Source organism: Sebastes fasciatus, chromosome 10 (assembly GCF_043250625.1).
Source record: "Sebastes fasciatus isolate fSebFas1 chromosome 10, fSebFas1.pri, whole genome shotgun sequence".
Lineage (NCBI taxonomy): Eukaryota > Metazoa > Chordata > Actinopteri > Perciformes > Sebastidae > Sebastes > Sebastes fasciatus.
Window position 1 is genome coordinate 31,185,877 of NC_133804.1, and position 20,412 is coordinate 31,206,288.

The window sequence follows — 20,412 nt, forward strand, 5'->3', positions numbered from 1 at the left end:
ATCATTACTCTGCTAATTGCTTTAGGAATGTGCCATGCACTTAAAGTCAAGGTCAGGGGGAGGGCGCCAAGACGTGGGGAGCTCTAATTTGAATGCTCTATTGGAGGAGGGGCTGCCATTTTGGTGCAGAGTGTGGGCTTCGGTTCGAGGGAGTTAAGAGGTCAGAGATGAAAGGAATAGTGTAATTATGCTGGTAACTACCAACGTTAGAGTCCCTTTGATGGAGGAGAGCGCCGGTGGAGAGGCTGCGGATGCTGGATTCAGATACGGGGCGTTGTGAAGTCGCGCTACCTCCGGTATAATAGAAAAGGTCAAGGGTATTATATCATGTTTTATGCTCCTGCAGCTTAAATCAAGCTCCCCGCTATCTTGATCTCTTTGTCACAGTCATCAAGCATGGCACAACTTTGCTTTTCCACAGACATCAATTCTGATCTTTTCACTCTTGTTTGGGTTTTTACATATATTCTGCTGACCTACAAGGAAAGCAGGCTCATCAATTCACGCCATCCTCTTCCTCCTCCTCTTCTTCTTCTTCCTCCTCCTCTCCTGCCCTTGCCTTGGGAGGACTGGCATTTGTCATGTGTGTGTGATTGTAACCCTGCCCGCTGCTGCTGTGTCCTCTGCAGAGAGACGTCGGGATCGAGCTGGACAACCGTCTGGATGACAACGGCTACTGCTGCCAGCACTGTCGCCGTGGTTACCGCTACTGCCGCCGCTACCACGAGCCCCTGGGTGGCTTCAACCCGTGGCCGTACTACTACCAAGGAGGCCGGGTCATCTGTCAGATTGTCATGCCGTGCAACTGGTGGATCGCCCGCATGCTGGGGAGGATCTGAGGAGGGTTTTTATGTCGTCGGAAGGTGCAGATTCCTCCTCTTGATAAATATTCCAGACCACTTGTGAGACCAAAGCAGTCCATTGCACACAATTATTATCCAATCTGAAAGTTGGCCCACTGAGTATTAGTCAGTTTAGACAGTCTAAATGGCATCTGAAGCGTTCTTAAAAGGCATTGCTCGTTTACAGCTGTCTCATTTTCTTTGCTTATCTACCTATTTAGTATCCTCGCTGTTGGATTCTGTTGAAAAGGTGCAATTAATTTGGAAGATGTCACCAGAAATCGATCTAAAAAAAAGGAAATGTCTGTCCTGACTTTGTCAGGCATTCATGTTTTACTTTATAGTTTAAAAAGATTTGTTCTACGAATACTGTAATGCATGAAAATGTGCATACAGTAGACCAATATATGCAAGTGGTGCAATCACATTATCCATTTAATTAAATATATATGTTTCTACTCAGTTGTTTGTGATCAGTGTTTTTATTGTTTCTTAAAGAGGACCTATTATGCTTTTGTGATTATTCCCTTTCCTTTAGTGTGTTCTATAGATTTTTGTGCTTGTAAAAGTTCTGCAAAGTTAAAAGGTCGGCGCCGAAGGGAGTTACTCTCCCCGACAGAAACACTGCTCCTGAACTGCCTGAAGCGCCTTTTCTTCCATAACGTGGTGATGTCACCAGGTAACACACTTAGCCCAGCAGCTAGTTTGGCACGCCCTAAAACAAAGCTAGTTAAAGCAGAGCTGGAGCTTTTTTCAGACATTTTTGGGACATTTTAATGATTTTTTGTGAGTTTTTTTTCGGACTTTTCATCCACCTTTCTTCAACCTTTTTTCTGGCATTTTTTTTACATTTTATTGATTTTTTGGGGACTTTTTTTCGGACATTTTTCAGACATTTTTGGACTTTTCTTCGACCTTTCTTCCACCGTTTTTCAGGGTTTTTTCGGACATTTTTCCAGACATTTTTCAGACTTTTCTTCTGCCTTTCTTTCGCCTTTTTCGGACATTTTTCGGACATCTTTTTTGACATTTTGGCGACATTTCAGGGTGGGTCAGGGTCTCAATCAGAGCGCTTCAGACAGAGGGTGAAAAGAGGTGCAGCAGCACAGCAGGTATGAGAAAAGTAAAGCGTTTTTCAACATTAAAGCATGTAAACATGTTCTAGTAGAAACCCAAAATACAAGTATGCACCTGAAAATAAGCATAATAGGTCCTCTTTAAGCAGATAAATCCCCATATCCATATATAATTAGAGCACTATATATTCAAATTAACACAAATTAGAGGAAGCTTTCCTTTCTGGCTTTATGTATAACAACAGTTTTTAAGATCATGTTAAACTAAGGAGGTATAATTGAAGATGCACAGACCTCAGCTGTCTTTTGTGATGTAGTTACTGTTCGTCTTATGCTCCATTGTTTTTCCTCTTGTTGCAATCCACAAAACTGCTTTAAATAGTGCTTCTGTTCAAACAGTTTCTTCTCTGCCGAGGCGATTTTTTTTAATCTGTAACACCACATCTCAATCTGTCGGAGCTGAAACAACTCTCATCTGCAAGTAACGGATAAGCAAGCGAGATAGATAGGCGTTTGCAATTGATGTTCTGTCATCAGAATAACAAGGTGCACAAATGCCCAAGAGTATTCGAGCGATGCGAGATATTCAAAAAGTTAAACAGAGAGACAAAAATGGAGCACTCATGTTGTCATAGTTTGCTTTGAAGCCTTCTGTATGTTTCCTGATTTTTTTCCCCCAATTAAAATGTCATTGTATGAATAATGTGAGTTGTCCTATGATGTGAAACAATATGATTTGAAAGCTGATGAAGTGTGGGTTTGAATGTGACTAATCCAATCCATACAATAGGCAGACCTCCATTAGTCCCGCTGCTCATTAGGAGAAACATTTAGCGTCAAATTGACAAGAAAAAAACTAGAAGTGCATGCTTTTATTGTCTCTCCTGTGTATCTGATGCATAATAATAATAATAATAATGCATTGTTTGCAGTAATATAAAAGCACATCGCCTGCTAAGTAAAGCTGCATGTTGACTCATGTTGGCTCAGTGTGATAATAATGTCAGTGATATCAATAATATTTGGCAGCCAAATGGATTTTGTGAGAAAGAGGGCGAAACATATTACTGTATGTAAATGTTTTATGGATATGCTCATAAATGGAGTTCAGACTGCAACCGCATTGTTATTTTTAAATCAATAATGTCAATAGCCCGAAGCAACGTGTCAAGTAAAAAATAGTGGCATGAGTTAACAAATGCAATAATTGCAAACATACTTCAAATAAACTGACAAGTGTACAGCAAAGCCCCAGAGGCGTCTCTGAAAAGTTCATAAAATCAGTGTGTATATAATTCATTTCTCACTACGTCCCGCTTATCACATCAAATAGTGGAGTGTTTATTAAAACGGATGCATACGGCGTGCTGCTGCCGCCGCCGCTGTTATTGTTGTAGAGCTTCTGCTTTGACAATGTTGGGAAATAGTGTAAAGTGTTATTCTTTGTAAGATGCTGTTAGTTGTCTATCTGCTGAGGTCTCTGAGGACATTGAGGACTCTTTTGTGTAGTTGTGAGAGTAAATTGCTGAGAGTCGGTGTGAAAGGGACGGTTCACCCTGACTGGAGAGGCTGATACAGATATTAACAGCTGTGCTCCCGGAGAGCTCCTCACGCCTGATGGGACAAAAGTCCAATATTAGCCATGAAAGTCAAACTTTAAAGTACAGATAATTAAAAATCATCACGGAGGAGAACCAGAAGAAGACACTGGATGGTGGCGATACTGCAGTTGCACCGATATGAGAGCAAAACATATAGATCACAGTTGTCAGGCCATTAAATAGGCGTTATCCATTAGCACCATAGATGTGGGTCATTAAGGGGCCTACTACACCTACTATGTTGAAAATGTGAAATTTAAAAACTGAATGAAACGTTATGGTTTGAACACAAACAAAAAGGCTTCCTTAGGTTTAGGCACAAAACTACAACTTCTCTCAACTTTCACTTTGTTCATTTTTACGGAAAAACATTGTGTTTTGGCTTAAAGGGACTCAACGTAAGAATCAGACATTGCTTGTTAACAGTGACACCTGTGGCCGTTAAGTCAACTTGTGCTCGCACTACAACACACATGAGACTGAACGTGACTGAAAGGCATCATGTTGATTAACATTAGCCAGATAAAACCACAATATCACTATATATATATCACATGCTTGGCAGTAACGTTAGCCTACCAAACGAAGGTCCCTCTATGAATCGAAGTTGATCCAATAGTGTTAACTTTTCCTGCTTCAGCCTCCCGACAGTGGTCAGAAGACCCAGGGGAGACGCCGTAGTTTAGGTCTCCTGGGCCGCAGTCAATAACGTTACTCTCTCCGGAGTTAACCCCCGCTGTCACTCCTCTCGGCTGCAGGGAAACAAGACACATTTCTGCACAAACTGCAACTTTCACTGTACATACACTTGATATTCTCAAAGCTAAAAACTAAAAACTAATTCTGCTCTGCTTCTCGCTCGTTTTCTCCCACATTCGCCCCCGCTCGCTCTCTCTTGCTTCACTACTCACTTCCCACATGCACACACACTAGTTTTCCCCCCAACGTCGGTCGAATTCCTGTTTTGCAAGACGGGCTTCACTCGAGTTTGTGTTGTAGTCTGAGTTGTGGTGGAGGGCTGGTCGTTTGTTTGCATTAGCGGACTCCATTTCTAACCAACTGTTAGCTATCGTTAGCTATCCGTGTAGCTGCGCTGAAAGAGTATACACACATGACATCACATCCACTGGGACAACGGCTCGAGTCCTTCTCATCAAAAGCGATCTACAGGCTGATAGAGGAAACACAGAAAGTCAAAGTAAGGTCTAGTTTTTAGGTAAGGTTACAACCTGTTCACACATGTATAATAAAAAACGATTTATACGTGTAAAAAGTTTCATACAGTCCCTTTAAAATAATTATGTTTCAAAGCATTTTCACACCTGGGTGAAAAATCTGTCTTGTTTTGTGTCCCATCCATGCCATCTTCAGGTATACAGCGCTTGACTTCCGCTTTAGCTCCTGTCACAATTACTACGGTCGCTAGAGGTCGCTGTTCTTTTATACCTTTTTCGGTGATCTACCATGTGAATAGATGATAAAACCTACTAGTGGGTGTAGCAGGCCCCTATTAACCCATGACTATGGTGTTTATAGCGACCAATAACGCCTATTTAATAGCCTGACGTGCATCCACATGTTGGTATACGATACACAGATCTCAAGAGGTCATTGACAGCAGCTTGAGGAAACCAGTTGAATCTGATCTACAGTAAACAAATCTACAGCTTTTGAAGCCGTTTGCATTCAGCGTTCATGGTTTCCTTTTCAAATAAAATGTAAATAATGCGATGTGAAGTAAATTAATGCAGCTTAGTTAATGAGATATTTAGAGAGTTGCATTTAAAGACCACTTCAAATATGTAGAGGAAAGAAAAGCTTGAAAAAAGGGATGTTTTTCCTCTGAAAATGCAAACACTTGAGCTACTCCAACTCAAATGATCTTTGATTATTAGTATGGAGCTTTACATCTATATAAATGAAGGTTAATTTGCATTCCTATACCGTGTATGATATGGTTCAATACTGTCTACATTAGATATGAGGCAAATCTGCGACAGTGAACTGCTCCCTTGTAGCCCCGAATGAAAGAATATATCATTTCAAATGAAGCCCTGCACAGTATTTCTCATGCATTTTATACACTGTCTAGGAAAACCCCCCTCCAGCACTTGTTTATCACGGTTCTGATGGGGAGAGGAAACAAGATCGACTACTCTGCAGGAAAAAAAAAAAAAAACAGAGATATACGGAGCGTCTACCAGGTTGGCACAGTTCAAAGGATTTCGCCTACCTGGCCTGAGGAATGGCCACTATCATTGAGGCTCACAAGTGAATTAATTCCTTTTGTTACTTATCAAAAAAATGCAGTGAAACTTCACTCCCAGCTGCTTATTTTCATTTCAAATAATCTCCCCGTTCATTTAGATCAATGAGTTGCTATTCTGGGGCGGAGGAGAGCAAAAAACCAATGTATGAGCAGTGTCTGTATTTAGATTAGTAACCTGAAGGAAGAGCTCCTCTCCATCCCAGACTGGCTCAGCTCATGTATTACCAGTGCCATCTAGTGGAGAGAGAGGTGTACTGCTGCAATATCAAACCAGCCTTTTGTTTGGTCACATTTTTACATTTTAAAACCATGCACCTGCTGTCCTTAAATACTTCTCTGAGAAAACCCTCAGATTTTACAAGTGGTCTATTTAAATATAACCTTGGCTGCAGGTTGACAAGTTAACGGACTGCGTTCGGCTGCAAATGGCCACGAGACTGCAGTCATCAAGTCCTTTTTCTCTCTGTAACGCTGCAGCCAGTCTGGTGACCTGATGGTTAAATAAGCTCTCCCTGTACTGTTCCTGCCACAGGCTGGAGGCACAATAATGTCAGCCGTCATCCTTCAACCGCTCCCACTGTGAGAGGCAGCATGGCACAGCAGTAAACACTCGCGTTGTGTCAGTGGCTGCAGGCGACACAGAAATAGTCCTCGTCTCCCAGGACCCGGCTCTCGCTCCATCTTCAGGGGTCTCTGACTCACTAACCAAAGGAATAGCAGCGCAGATGTACTCATTCATTATTTTAGTAATCCATAACAACCTACGCTTACCATATGGCAGCCGATCGATGTGGTGGAGTTGCTGATTTCAGGCTCATTTCAAACTAGATTCCCCACCTGCAAAAAGGCTCAGTGAAGAAGGTTGTAGTGGTGGCTGTGACTGAACCTTTGTGTTTTTCTGTCTATGTGTGTGTGTGTGTGTTTGTGTGTGTGTGTGTGTGTGTGTGTGTGTGTGTGTGTGTGTGTGTGTGTGTGTGTGTGTGTGTGTGTGTTTGTTAACCCTATGGCAAGACAGCTGTGCATGTGGGTGTAGACAGAGCTCGGCACAGTAGGCAAGCCCTGCTGCCAGACAGCTTCCTCAACACCAACCCCTCCTCCACGACCCTGAACACACACACACACACACACACACACACACACACATGCAGTCGATCCAACACACACATCAACACAACACATGCTCCAGCAGAATCAATCCAAGTCAGTGTAACCCCTTCCCCTCACCAGCCACACACACACACACTTCACTCCGCAAGCTGTGGTGACAGACTCGGCTGTCTTCAGTTCTGGGCACGTCACATGCTAATGTATTCATCCACCCACAGCAACTGGAGAAGCAGTGCTCTTAAGTACAGTCCAATCAGTCTCTGGCCTGCTAATGGCTCCAATCCAGTTCCCTACAGTCGCCTTTTTTTTCCTTCCTCTTCAAATGCCATGTGGTCGAATGTCCCTCAAAGCTGCATGCAGCAGCCCAACAATACGACTTTGAGGCAGAAATGCTTCGTTTTCATTATCTCGACAGAGGAAATTAATTGACGTTAGCGAGTAACCCCTTGCGAGCGATTTGTTTCCAAGTTTAATTTAGTTTTTTTGTTGTGTGACATTTTATCTGTGTGCCTCAGAACCACTTTTCTCTCTGCAACAAATAAAGAGGATATTCAGTGACGAAGATTTTTGTTTTTAATTAGTACATTTTCTTAAAAATCTACTCTATATTCAGCATAACTGAGGCAAATGACAACCCCAAAGACAATAGAAGCAACAAAAACATGAGCAGTGGACATACCTCAACATCTCACAGGCAATAGTGCTTCAGGGAAAAGGCAGATATATATATACAACGCCAAAAAATAATTAAAAAAAGCAGCAAATCCCCACTCAAAGACTATGCAAATGTAACCCAGTGTAATTATTGATTGTCGACAAATTTGCATGAACAAGAAGTATACATTCAGAGTGTCTTTGCAGAGCCAGAGTCCTTTTGGCTGATGTGGGGTTGTAAAGCAGCGTTTAACTCCTGTCCTGTGCGGATGGAGGTCAGTGTGTCTGAACGTCCTCACTCTGCCGCTACAGTCTGGGTGGAAAATACAACCAATTTAACTGTGATGCCACTCAGGATCAATACGGCTTCATCCCCTGCAGGACCGAGGGGGCCAATTGGATCACGGCTGGCCTGAGAGGTCCTTAACAAAGTGGGACAGCAAATAAAGAAAGGCACAGACTGGACTGACCCGAGAGCAGGAGAGCAAGAGGAAGAGGGGAGAGAGGAGACAGCACTGGTACGTCTTTGTACCGAATAACTAAAGAAACATCATTTCAAAGACATACTGATTGATACATTATTATTATTTTTAATGCATAGTCCCCTACAGCTTAACTGTTGAAAAAGGTTAAGAGGTATGTCTGCTGAAAAGAAGAAACCGAAGCACATTCAGTACACAACAGAGGATATCTACAATAAGAGAATATAATGAAGCAAAACTCAAGAAAGCAGATTATATGGAATGCTATACAAATGAAAAAAAAAAAATGTTTTAAAAAAAATACCAAATAAGCTTCCTGGTATTAACGTTCATATTCTTTGTATGTTCCCTCATGTTTACACATGTAAATAGAAGACAAAATGTGCCTTTTTTTTATACAGAATTTAGAAATTCACAAAATAAATAAATTCACTATGGCCTTAAAATTGAATCTCAATTGTATATTATATGTATTTATATTTATATATATATAGATCCATATATATTCCATTTCATATAAACAGGATTTAAACCATGAATCTCTTTTATCCTGCGTTTTCTTTCTCTCCTTTTTGTGCCTTCGCTATCTCGCTGTGCCTCCAGTCTGCAGCGCCGCACAAACAGTTTTGATGTTGGACTGTCCTTGGCTGGACAGAAAATGCCCATTTCCATAGTAAAACAGTGTTTTTTTTTAAGGCAAGGAGTAATAGAGAGCGAATGCATACCTTTTTTTTTTTTTGTTTATATGAAAATAAATGAGTAACAAGTTCTTAAAAGTCTGAGAAGCCGTTTAGTCCGTTTTTTCATCTATTCCCCACAGACGTTTCCACGAAAGAGTCTTGAGCTGTTTGAACTTCCTGTAAGGCACTCTTCAATTAAACTCTGAGATGTGTGTTTTTTTCTTTTTTCCTCCACTGGATTGGACACCGTGACACAGCATCCAAACTAGTTTATTTAATAAAAACACACACGTCCTCTGCACGTTCTCAGACGTCTGATTTCATTGCACCGTTTGGCATTCAGTCCCCGGTTTTGGTTTGTTGCGTCTTTAAATATACAAGTCCGATGAGATGTAAGGTAAGAAATAAATGACTAACTGGCACATTTGGTAGACAGGGATCCCTGGTTTATCCAATGGCTGTTCTCCTAGAGGGGGAGGGTGTTTATATGTGTGTGTTTATGTATGTATGTGTTGGGGTTAATGTCTGAAAAGTGACTTCTTAGAAAACTAAACACTCCCTTGATTTTCTTAAAATTAGGCACATGGTCACAAAATCTGTGAGTAAACAATAAATCCTGAGGCTGAACTGAGCAACCTTTAAGAGCGACGTGCTGTAAGATCCCTCGCTGTGATCCGTGATCAGATCACTGTGGTACGAAAACTGTGGTCAAATTGGATTCAATTGTTGTTTTTTGGTTCAGCTCATGTCCTACAGCCCTAAGCCTCCGCAGGCTCTGTTTTTATCTGGATAAAGTTTGCAGGCAGCTGGACAGACAGCGGCAGCTCCTGCAGGCATTTGATTCCCTGCTCGGGCTGCAGAGACATCTCCCCACGCACTTCCAGCTCCTCCACGGGGGTCAGGCCCTCGCCGGGGCTGCTGCTCTGGGAGAAATGTCCATTAATTAAAGTTTCACTGACCGCCTCGTAGCACTGGCTTTGACTGGTATCAATGATCACAGTCCTATACTGCAGCGCCGCCTCCCCAACCTCAATCTCTTCTTTGTCAAACGTGTGTGCCGCCAGTGACGGATCACCGTTCACCATCGAATGGAAGTAGCTGGGGTCCAGCATCTCCTCTTTGACATGCAGCCCCGGGAGGTCGCTGGATTTGAGCACGGTGGCAATTACGGTGCCGGGCTGCTGCGCCACCATGGTCTGCCCGCAGGTCGTGTTAATGGTGACAAGGCGGGGGAGGCCGTTGAGGTTGGAAGCGGTGGAGCTAATGACTCCTGAAGGGGAAGTGCAACAGGAAGTGGTGGTGGAGGAGCCCAGACTGGTGACCAGGAGGTGCTGAGGGAGGCCGTCGTGCAGGTTGTTGGCTCCGCCGGCGAGAGAGGCCGTCTGGATGGTGAGCACGTCTTTACCGCATGCCGTGGCGGAGGGCATGGTGTGGAGGATGACCCGCGGGGGTGATGAGTGGCAGGAGTCCCCGTTGGCCAGGACGGTGGTGAGGGGAACAGACTGCAGAGAGCCGGGAGACGTCAGGACCATAGGAACTGATGCCGGAGCGGTGATGGCCCTGCAAAGACAACATGAACTGAATATGCTCTCTTCATCTTCTCTGTTGTAATTGAATATTCAGTTTGTATCTTTGCAAATATAGACAAGGATTATTTTTTAATGGAACCCTGTTGAGAAAGTTACCCAGCGCACAGCTATGATCCTAAACAGCAGAACTAATGCCCTTATTAATATAACAAACGGCGTTGTCAGCCGTACTGCAGGAGTCATTATTCTCCTTGATTCCTAACTGCAGACAATGTTTAACAGCTTTAGAAGCCAGATGAGTGATAATACATTGTTTATACAGGCGGTATAAAAACAAAGAATACCAAAAGAGTCGGGTCAACGCCTCTCTGACATCGACAACAAATGAACATTAGAAGCTTTGCAAAGTTAGTATGTACTGCAGCGCTACTGGATTAGATTGGATTGTATTAGACGTGTTTTGCTGTTACTGTGTCCGCCCCTCTGTATCAAAGGTTCAAGCAAACACTTTATCTCAATTTCTGAAAAGCTGACAAGGTTTCAAGATAGAATTGAATTCCTTTTCAAGCTGCAGCCATTATTAATAAAAGGTCGACGCGGGTTGAGTCAGTCATATGATGTGAATTTCAAGTGCAATTCTTTTGTGTATTTGTTATGATGTTTGTGTATGAGCGTCATATTCAAGTAATTCTGAGTGTGTCAGGGGGTTTTCAAATTTGTGAATTTCCAGCGCTCCTCTGAAAAGACGTTCTGCTACCAAAGCATCTCTACCAGGGTTTTAATAGATCCTGCCTGATGCTCCATTTTTGAGGTCCAGACTGATGTTGATATTTGACATTTGTTTAAAAAGATCTGACTGATATGATATTTTCTTTACAGAAGGACATTTATTAAGCAGCTCCCTACAGGAGTTTGACGTTTTGGGAAATATGCTTATTTGCTTTCTTGCTTTCCCTTTTAAAGTAAGAGATAATGTACAGCGAGCCGGTCATTGTCGTGAAATAAATCCTGACAGGGAGAAGCTTATAACACGGCTATTTACTTAAGAAATCAATAATTTGACACAAAATTGGTCCGCCAGAGTCCGACATCAGAACTGCGTCCATAGCAACGGTCTGTTATGCATAGCAACGGTCTGCTAATAAAGAAATAACAGACCGCAGAACAACGTGATTGACCAATCAGAATCAAGTATTCGACAAATCTGTGTAATAAGACTGCGGTAACGTGAGCCGCCGAGTGCAAAAACTGTGGTAACGCTGTTCACCTCGCTCAGACGCCATCCTTACCATAATGACACGACTTTAGGAGCAACGGAAGTGAGACGGCTGCTGGCGGTACCACAGTTTCACAAGTGTGTCGGAGGACTACGGTGGTCTTCATGTAACGTTATATATTGTGTGTTTAATCTGTATAACATTACAGATCTACAACTTATATACGAGTTATGTGCTGGAACTATGTCTTGACTTCCTTGAGTCTTGTTGTCAGTGTGACGTTCTCCTACCTCATAGCTTGATCTTGGATAGACCCGTGGTTGGCCTGCAGCATATGGACAGACTGAAGGAGCTCGCCGTTAGATTCCTGGTACAGATACTCGTCATGAGGCTCCTTCTTCATGTGCTTCACTGAGACGTGGTGTTGACCGTGAGCCCTCCCGTGCCCTTTGGGCCCTCCCCGGACCACAGACCGCCCGTTGGTAGATCTCTGACTCCCGTAGCAGACGTTGGCGTCGGAGGCCACGTCTTCATCCTCGATCACCACCAGATCGGTCGGCATCTCCTTAAACTGGTAGACCAGCCGCTGCCCCTCCACTTTGGCCAGGATGCCTCTCTGATAGTAGTACCTAGAAGAGGAAGTAGATAAGGAGATGTTTATCATCGCTGTGGCGTCGTGTCTGCAGAGCTAAACGGGAGCTAATGTGCGTGCTGACGAAGCTTTAGAGTATGTTCCCCCTACCTGAGAGCTCTTCCCATGGTCTCGTAGTTCATGTCAGGCTTGTTCTTGTGTTTGCCCCACAGCTTTGAAACAGCCTTGGAGTCCACCAGCTTAAAGATGCCTTTTTCTCGCTGCGTCCACTTGATGTATTTGGGACAGGTGTTCTTATCCTGCAGTAAAGCCAGAAGGAATTCCCACAGGTAGATCGTGTTGCCTGCAAATTGGAACTAAATTAAATCATGTTTTTAACATCCAAGCACATCAGACATTCATCATGGTGGGGCCTTAGAGCTGTGCCATACACATCTATAATGCATTTAGTCATTTAGAGTCTTAAAAATGTTATATGGCAGCTGAAGGGTTGCAGGAGAAACTGCTCTTTTCTAATAAGCATTGTCGTGTACGTGTGCATTTGTGCCTTGGAAGGGAATTAATTATACCAAGCCCGGGAGTAGATTAGTCTAATTTGCGAGATGCTCTGGCCAGAAGTGGTTAAAAACAGCAACGCTCCCAGTAGTCACTTGAATCCCAGACACCGTGACAGGGTGATGTATATGTGTGCAGCTGAACCTGCCGTCCCCAGCCCCCCCTCCTCTTTGTGTGTCACACTGTACGGTGCAGCGAGGGTTCATATCGAGCAGCGCCAGTCTGCTTCTATTGGTAGAGCATCAATGTGCCCTCCAGCCTGCAATCACTTCTGTTTCCCTGCGAAACACAGCACTCTGAGACCCCCTCATCCATTAACTCGCCCAGATTCCACCCAGTCGAACTGCAGGGGTTGAGGACTGCTGTTTGCACACACCACAGGAGGAAACAGAGCGTACACAAGAGGAGGGGAGACCTTGATTTTTATTGGCTCATTACGGAGAAGCGGACGAGTTAGTGAGGCTTACCTTTGCCCTCTTTGCTCTTCTTCCTGAGTGGCAGGTTAGGGGTGGTGATAGGGGAGCAGGGACGCACCGCCCGCGGCTTCCGCACTATGATTCAAATTGAGGGGTTGTGTGTTACAAGGTGAGAGGTCACAGTGAAATCATCCAATTACCTACAAGACTGCATTTTCAGTGCAAGAGATAATTCCTGTGTTCTAACAAGGAGAAGGAAGACTACTGCGCTGTTACCTTTGGTTTTTTTCTGAGGTTTTAAGGGGCACTTTTGGGGGATCTCATCCATGGATGAAGTGTCCTCGTCTAGGGACATGTCAAGGTCATTACCCATCTGGTCAGGCCTCAGAGGGGCGTATGTCAAGTCTGACTCCAGCAGAGTGCCGTAGCTGTGAACTATACATAAACAAGAGGTACAGAAACACAGACAAACCATGAATAGACCAGAAAGAACATACTGTATCTTCACAATGTGATGAATGTCGGATCAAAGTTGAATATGCAAAATAACTTACTCATACGCTTCTCGTCTAAGATGTTGTTTGGAGACTCCATGTTAAGAAGAGCTGCTGCGGCTTCGTTCGTCTCCATGCTGTCCTCTGGGCCAGAGACGGTTGTTTCTGTCCACAAGACGACAACAAATCCATCAATATGAAATCCTCGTGGGGAACTACTTTGTGTATTTGGGTACTCGTATGTCTGAGTCTTTTTGTCTGATACAGCTGGAAGGCTAGCATAGCAAGGACTGTCGGCCCTTTGATCATTTATAAATATGAAACAATAACATAAGAGAGTTTATTCCTGTTCATCAATGTTACCACTCACACTGTTATGGACTGTTAAAAGCAATATTGTGTTTTTATTTAAATAACCTGCTTACATAACACAAAGTTGGTGTTTACATTGTTTGATTATTAGAAGATCATCATTTTATCAGTATTATTATGTCTTGATAAGCATAGGAATACTTATTTGTTAAAAAGTTTAAGCAGAGGGAATTTAGGAGAGTCAAACTGAATAAAAAAGATGTTAAATGCAACATTGTTAATTAAAACAATAAGCTACTAAGATGTGAAAAAGGTGTGTTGTTTTCACATTTAAATTCGTAGCTTTGCAGATCAGACATATGAAATGTTAATGTCCGGCCCCTTGGCCATTGGCACTTCGCCCATAGGCCTGGCTTAGATTGAGATTTTTCCTGCTGTACGTGGTCTTCCACATGTTTACTAACTGTTGTGATCTGGACTTGAACACTAGTGTGTTGTATGTGCACCTAACTGAGCACAGCTCCCTTTAAATGATAGTAAAACATCTTCACCTGAGAGGTCGACCCCTCCCACCAGGATGGAAGGCTCCTCCACGACGTGGAGAGAGGAGTCCACCATGATGCCGTTGGTCACCTCGTCGGACTCCAGGCCGGAGTAGACCTGCAGCAGATCGGCTGCCGGCACCTGCTCAACGATCACCGCTGGGAATACTGACGGGTCGTCCAGCTGGACAGAGAGAGAGGATACAGAGAGAGGTATGAGTAACACAGCAGCCATCGCAGGGGGACTGACGGTCTTTGCACGTATATGCAATAAAAACACCATTAATTCCTCCACTACACATCACAAATGCATTATAAAACCCCAGATGACATCAGATTAATGCCATAACCAGATTTGGTCCCTTATCTTTATTGCCTAGTAAAATATCGTAGATTCATACTCAATTTCAGCTAATGTGGCGGCACGTAGCACGGAGGAGGAGAGCTCATTTCTGTGGTGTTGCAGCGGTCTGCGGGGACCCGCTGAAGAAGACAGGAACCAGCTGTTTGATTTGGCCTACTTCTCCTGAGGAGTTAATCTTATGCTCAGAAATTATATAAACCCAATTGAATGTTAATGGATCAATCGTGAGTTGCGGGCGAGCACCCCCTTCATCATGTCCTAAACGTGCTTTGGGAATTCAAACCTCGCCGTCTCATTTCAGGCATGGCTCAGACCTGATGCAGGAAGGAGCCGGGGGACGGGGGGGGTGGGGGGATTACTGGAGCTCGGGCCAAAAGCATTGAAGCAACGGAGAGGCCCAACATACTCGAGAGCTCCTCAAACACAGACTGGGTCAAGAGTGCTCACCGGGTTCATGTCAATGAGGAGGGACGAGGGGAATAATTCAGTCCTGCTCTGAATAAGTCCATCATGTGGTCCTCTAAAACTTTTAGTTTGATGTGTTTTTCTGGCTCTAGTAGTCTCAAGTGACAGCTGTTCATTTATTTATTTCAAAGAATATAAAAAACATTCAAAGACCTGATTTCTATGCCATAATAAATATCACCTCAGGTGCTTTGATGTGAAACAACTCACCGCCAGCAGATGGCAGCAGACTACACTTCAAAAAAGTACCTTTCTTTTTATCATGTCAGTGCCAAGAAGCTAATGGAACTTCTTTGGCTTTTAAGTGTATTAGTGTCTAGACCACTGAAACAGATCACATTTTCATACAATGTTCATCTTAGCAGAACTGTTGTCAGCCCACCGTGGATAAGAGAAGTGCATCCTTTGAACATGTTCTCTGGAGTTAAACGATTAGTAAGATTTAGGTCAAATATGAGTGCAAACAAAAGATGAATGTATGCATAACCGGACAAACACCTTCTTGATATCACGCCTGTATCAGGGTGTAACTTACAACGCTGCCCTACAAACAACAAGCTGCATCAACGACTGAGATGGATCACAAAGCTCTCACATATAAAGTAGTTAATACAAAATCAAATCATGTGTGTACTATGTGGTGATTTTATCCGGATCAATTAAGAAGACCCTTTCTACAGCCGTGACCTAATTAAAGGCGTAACAGGGTAGAGAGAAGGTGCAGCAGGAGGAACATGAATAAAGGCTTATCTGTCTCTTTACACAAGTGTCCATTGTTGGTGTGGACCTCTGGGGCATACCAGGTGTCTGGGCTTTGAGCCGTGGGGGTGGGAAGAGGAGTCCATTTCGGCTACACTTTAACCAGGAAACTAACAGATCACCTCATTATTTGTACGCCGTGTTTAAAAAGGTTGGGCCTCCCGGGCAGCAGGACCGAGAGTACACCACCCAAGGATTGTTTTTTAGTAATCCGATCCACTGTACATGATGTAGGTGACTGTGAGTCTGGCGCAAGATGGCGTCTGTCATAACAACAAACAGCTATAAGACATCTCCGCAGCAAAAACCTCAAGGGGCTAATAAAAATGTTGCTTTGACTACAGTCGATGTCTCGCTGACATACGCTGAATGTTTCCATTAATCTATGCTAGACATATTATCAGATAGCTAGACGGTGAGGCTACCACATCTCCTCGTCTAGGCTTAAATGATGTTTGCTGTCCTTGAGTGAGAGTCAAGCATGTGTGTAGACACAAAGGCATTTTGACTATTGGTCTGCTGAGCTCCTGAAACAGCAGCAGCTCCCCACCCCTCCTCCTCCTCCTCCTCCTCCTCCTCCTGTCAAACGCAGAAAAGTCCCACACAGTTTGCTGACAGAGCATGAAGCTGCTGCTGTTGTTTGGATGTTGTTTGCTGGGAACACCATCAAATCCGTTTTATTTTTGTCAGGTAAACCAAGTGTTGATTTGAAAAAGCATGTTGCAATGTGAGAGATAATCACTAAAGGTTTAAAATAGCGATAATAAGGTGGGGCGTTCAGGAGAGCCGGCGCTCAACGTGGGTGGAACACAAATAACATCGAACACCATATAAGTTTGAACTGCTTCTTCCTCTTTGTTGACGTGAATAGTGGTTCTAGTATGGGAGCGATAAGAATCGGGTCCATTTGCATTTCTGAGTTCCCCATTCTGCCTTTGAAAGCAACAGCATCTGTGCAAGCTGTTCCCTCCGCACCCCCGCTCTCTTCTGCTTTACCTGCACGGCCACAATGAGTCCAACTGTCTGTACACTTTCTATATCCTCATTAGCACGTTATTTGAGAGCGCGCCCGCCACATAGCATGTGAAATGATATCATGTTGTTGTTTCTGTAGCTTGAAAATGTAGAAACGTTTATTTTCATCTCAAATTAAAAGTCAAATCACAAAGCTAAGTATCACCCTATTACATAATACACCTTAGAGAGCTACTTATTGACTTTAAAACCAATATGGCATGGCTAATCATTACAGAATTATGATTTCACTCTGCTTTATTGTGGCCAAAATAAATCTTTACAGCCAGCAGACTGAAAACGGCCACTGCAGTAGCATGTTGTTCCTTTTTTAGGGGGGTATTTCCAGGACGTGGTAAATAGGGGCACAGTGCTTACATAACAGGCTGAGTGGGTGCAGCAAAGGAACAAAACTGTAGCGCAGGAACAATGCAAGACCTTTGAGTAGAATTATCCCATCCCTTCCAACAGCCTTGCAACTGGTCCATCAGGTTAGGCCTGAACTGGTGCTATTCAGGGATCCAGTGACAACTTGTCACTCTAGATACACACAGATACCAGTAAACACAGATACATCCACACTTACAATCAATCCTGCTCCACAGGATTCAGACGCGGTTGTGGGGATGAGATAACTGCAAACCTGACCGGGCAATGAAAAGACACAGGTTCACATAGTTTGCACACACACACACACACACACACACAGCAACCTTTGTGCCACAAACACATTCATGGCCGGGCCCCACCCTTTTTCCCTCCCACGCACCCTAACCTCAGTGCAGGTTTTTCAATCTTTCCGTTTCTGTGCTCCCAGCCTCCTCTTTCCCAAGACCTCCTCTCTGCTCCATCCTCGCTCCCCAACATGTTGTCACAGTTAAAAAGATCACAGGCTCTGAGCCACAGCTAATCCCACAGTGACCGTGATGTTTACACAAGTTTGGTTTGCCCTGCTATGAAATAAAATCTTACATTTATCAACAAGATCTGGTTGGAAAAGATGGATGATCCAAATAGAAAAATATAGTCTACGAGCCCGGTGATGCAGAAAAGCAACAAACAATTGGATTAAAAAAAAACTTTTAAATGTGGTTTCTCCGGTGCGATACATACCTGGTTGATTTCGTCCATCCCGTTGCTGGCAAATTCAAACACCAGTTCACTGGGCTGCACTGCAGTCGTCATGTTGAGTTCAGAGGGCAGGGAGCTGCCCAAAATATCCTGACTACTCCTGGCTCCTGAGACTCAGCGTCACCTCACAAAATGGCTCCCCTGTCGTCGTCGTCCTCCTGTTCTCTAATCTGGGCGAGAGAGACACCACGAGCCGGGTTTCAGAGGAGTGATGTGGCCCAGGTAGGAGCAGCCTCGTCCCTCTCTGACACGGAGGCTGGGTCCCGCTGCGCCTGGAGCATCTACACCTGGCAGAGAGAGAGAGAGAAAGAGATAGGGGCTAAGGTCAGGAGACATATTAGATCAGTTTAATTTCACTGAGAGGCAGGGAGGAGCAGTAGCGCAACAGTGCTTGTGCGAGAGGCGATATAAACCCAGAGCACTTTTGAGGCCTCAAAAACTCGCCATTCAACTAATAACAGACCTACACAGGACACATGCGTATCTGGGCTATGTCTAGTTCTGAAAGCCACAAGTCTCAGCAGAGAAATCAGATCACTGTTTGATTCCTGCCTCCCCGCCTGACATACCCTCTAATAAACTCACACAGCGAGTCAAGACCGAGCAAAAAAAGTCGTCTGTGCTCGCCCAAAAAATATTTTGCAACAGGTTTAACACTGAATTAATGCTGGTCATAGTTTTACCCATTTTAATTAGGGGCTACAACTAACGATTATTTTTCATTATCGATTAATTGATTAGTTGTTTGGTCTATAAAATGTCAGAAAATGGTGAAAAATGTTGATCAGTGTTTCCCAAAGCCCAAGATGGCATCCTCAAATGTCTTGTTTTGTCCACAACTCAAAGATAGTCAGTTTACTGTCATAAATATTCACATTTAAGAAGCTTTCTCTTCAAAAAAATGACTCAAATCGACTAATAAATTATTAAAATAGTTGATTATTAATTCAACAACACCAAAATATTAAAAAGGTCGACCTCATTCATCCATTAATGTCAGGCTCTGAGGCTTAAAAGTTGAAGCTACTATGGATATTGCTAAAGTGATAAGCTACAGCTGAAACAAACTATCAATTGATTTGTCTATTATTTTCTTGATTAATTGAATAAGCGTTTGATCTATAAAACATCAGAAAGCAATGAATAACCAGGGCTGTCCTAAACCAAAGAAATCCTTAGTCGACAAACACTCGATTTTGTCGATTAATTAGTTGATTTAATCGACAGATCTGGAGTTTTATCCACAAAGATTCACACAAAAGTACTGCTTGAGATCTTGTGTTTACCAGAGATGTGCTCATAAGTTCATTGGAAATAAGTCATTCAGCATGAAAAAGCATAAAAAAACAACTAATCGACTAAAGAAATCTTAGACGACTGAGAAGAAAACGACAGAATAGTCGACTAATCGTCTAAGAGGGGGCAGCCCGATGAAAAACGATGATCACAATATCCCAGAGCACAAGGTGACATCTTCAAATAGCTTGTTTTTTCCGAAAAACAATCCAGACCCCAAAAATATTCAATTTACTATAACTTAAGATCAAGAAACGCGGCTAATTCTCACGTTTGAGAACCTGAAACCATCAAACGTTTGGCATTTTTGCTTGAAAAATAACTCTAAAATAAGCACAACAACACATATAGTCAGGAGGATCTCGGGTCCTGATTTCATCACGAACGCCTCTCTTTTCATAGCTGAAGTGAAGACACCCCCCTCTTGATCATAAGACTCAGGGGGATGATATATTATGATCACATGAGGGGTCTGAGCAAACCCTCCCTCCACATAGAAAGACACATGGGCGAGAGAGATCACTCGTCTGGTGATGCTCTGGAAGCCCCTCTGTGCTGACCCTCGGGGAGTTACTGTGATCACAGGCAGCGGGGGAGGGAGATGCTGGTCATGTTGCTCGTTACTAGTGTGTGTGTGTGTGTGTGTGTGTGTGTGTGTGTGTGTGTGTGTGTGTGTGTTGAGGTGTGTCCCAACAACCCAATACCCAACGGCAAGTTTCAGGGCCGAAGCACGGGAGGGGCTGCAGAATAAATGGACACCCCCAGGGCCACAAACCCCCCACCCTCCGCTCTCCCAGAGACCAAAGAGCTGGCAGCAGTAGAGAAGAGATGGCAGTGTTTAGTACACCGTCCCTGCTTTTTCCACTGCTGCAGGGTGGAGCTCATTTGCTTTGAAATGCCTGTGTGACTGACCGAGTTGCATACCAGGCCCAATTGTGTTTTGAAGTTTTGAAGGGTGGAGGGGGAGAAGGTGATAGAGGAGCATTGAACTCGTGTGCAGCGTGTGGAGCACAGG

At 43.7% G+C, this 20,412-nt stretch overlaps 3 protein-coding genes across 8 annotated transcripts in view; 2 read left to right on the forward strand and 1 right to left on the reverse strand.

Annotated features, from left to right (window-relative positions):
- tnmd (tenomodulin) overlaps positions 1–2,621 on the forward strand; it is a 62,259-nt gene extending 59,638 nt beyond the window's left edge. The window contains exons 7-8 of one of the 2 annotated variants that reach the window (XR_012595665.1): positions 630–1,769; positions 1,813–2,621. Coding sequence is in view for 1 of the 2 variants with exons in the window: in XM_074649368.1 (XP_074505469.1) it covers positions 630–839 (210 nt within the window). In the remaining variant the exon portion in view is untranslated. Of the gene's footprint in view, positions 1–629 lie in introns of both variants that reach the window. The other variant, XM_074649368.1, reaches the window with a different exon arrangement.
- Positions 1–20,412, forward strand: part of pttg1 (PTTG1 regulator of sister chromatid separation, securin) — a 324,950-nt gene that overhangs the window by 228,474 nt on the left and 76,064 nt on the right. The window lies entirely within an intron of this gene.
- The window catches only part of elf1 (E74-like ETS transcription factor 1), a 47,655-nt gene continuing 34,693 nt past the window's right edge, over positions 7,451–20,412 (reverse strand). For 3 of the 5 annotated variants that reach the window (XM_074649348.1, XM_074649347.1, XM_074649346.1), the window contains 8 exons: positions 18,084–18,388; positions 14,378–14,552; positions 13,575–13,679; positions 13,297–13,455; positions 13,072–13,155; positions 12,200–12,392; positions 11,748–12,086; positions 7,451–10,271 (listed from right to left, as the gene is read on the reverse strand). In XM_074649348.1, coding sequence (XP_074505449.1) covers positions 9,470–10,271; positions 11,748–12,086; positions 12,200–12,392; positions 13,072–13,155; positions 13,297–13,455; positions 13,575–13,679; positions 14,378–14,552; positions 18,084–18,155 — 1,929 coding nt within the window. In that variant the 5' untranslated portion in view covers positions 18,156–18,388 and the 3' untranslated portion in view covers positions 7,451–9,469. Of the gene's footprint in view, positions 10,272–11,747; positions 12,087–12,199; positions 12,393–13,071; positions 13,156–13,296; positions 13,456–13,574; positions 13,680–14,377; positions 14,553–17,556; positions 17,614–18,083; positions 18,389–20,412 lie in introns of all 5 variants that reach the window. The other 2 variants (XM_074649345.1, XM_074649344.1) reach the window with 1 other exon arrangement.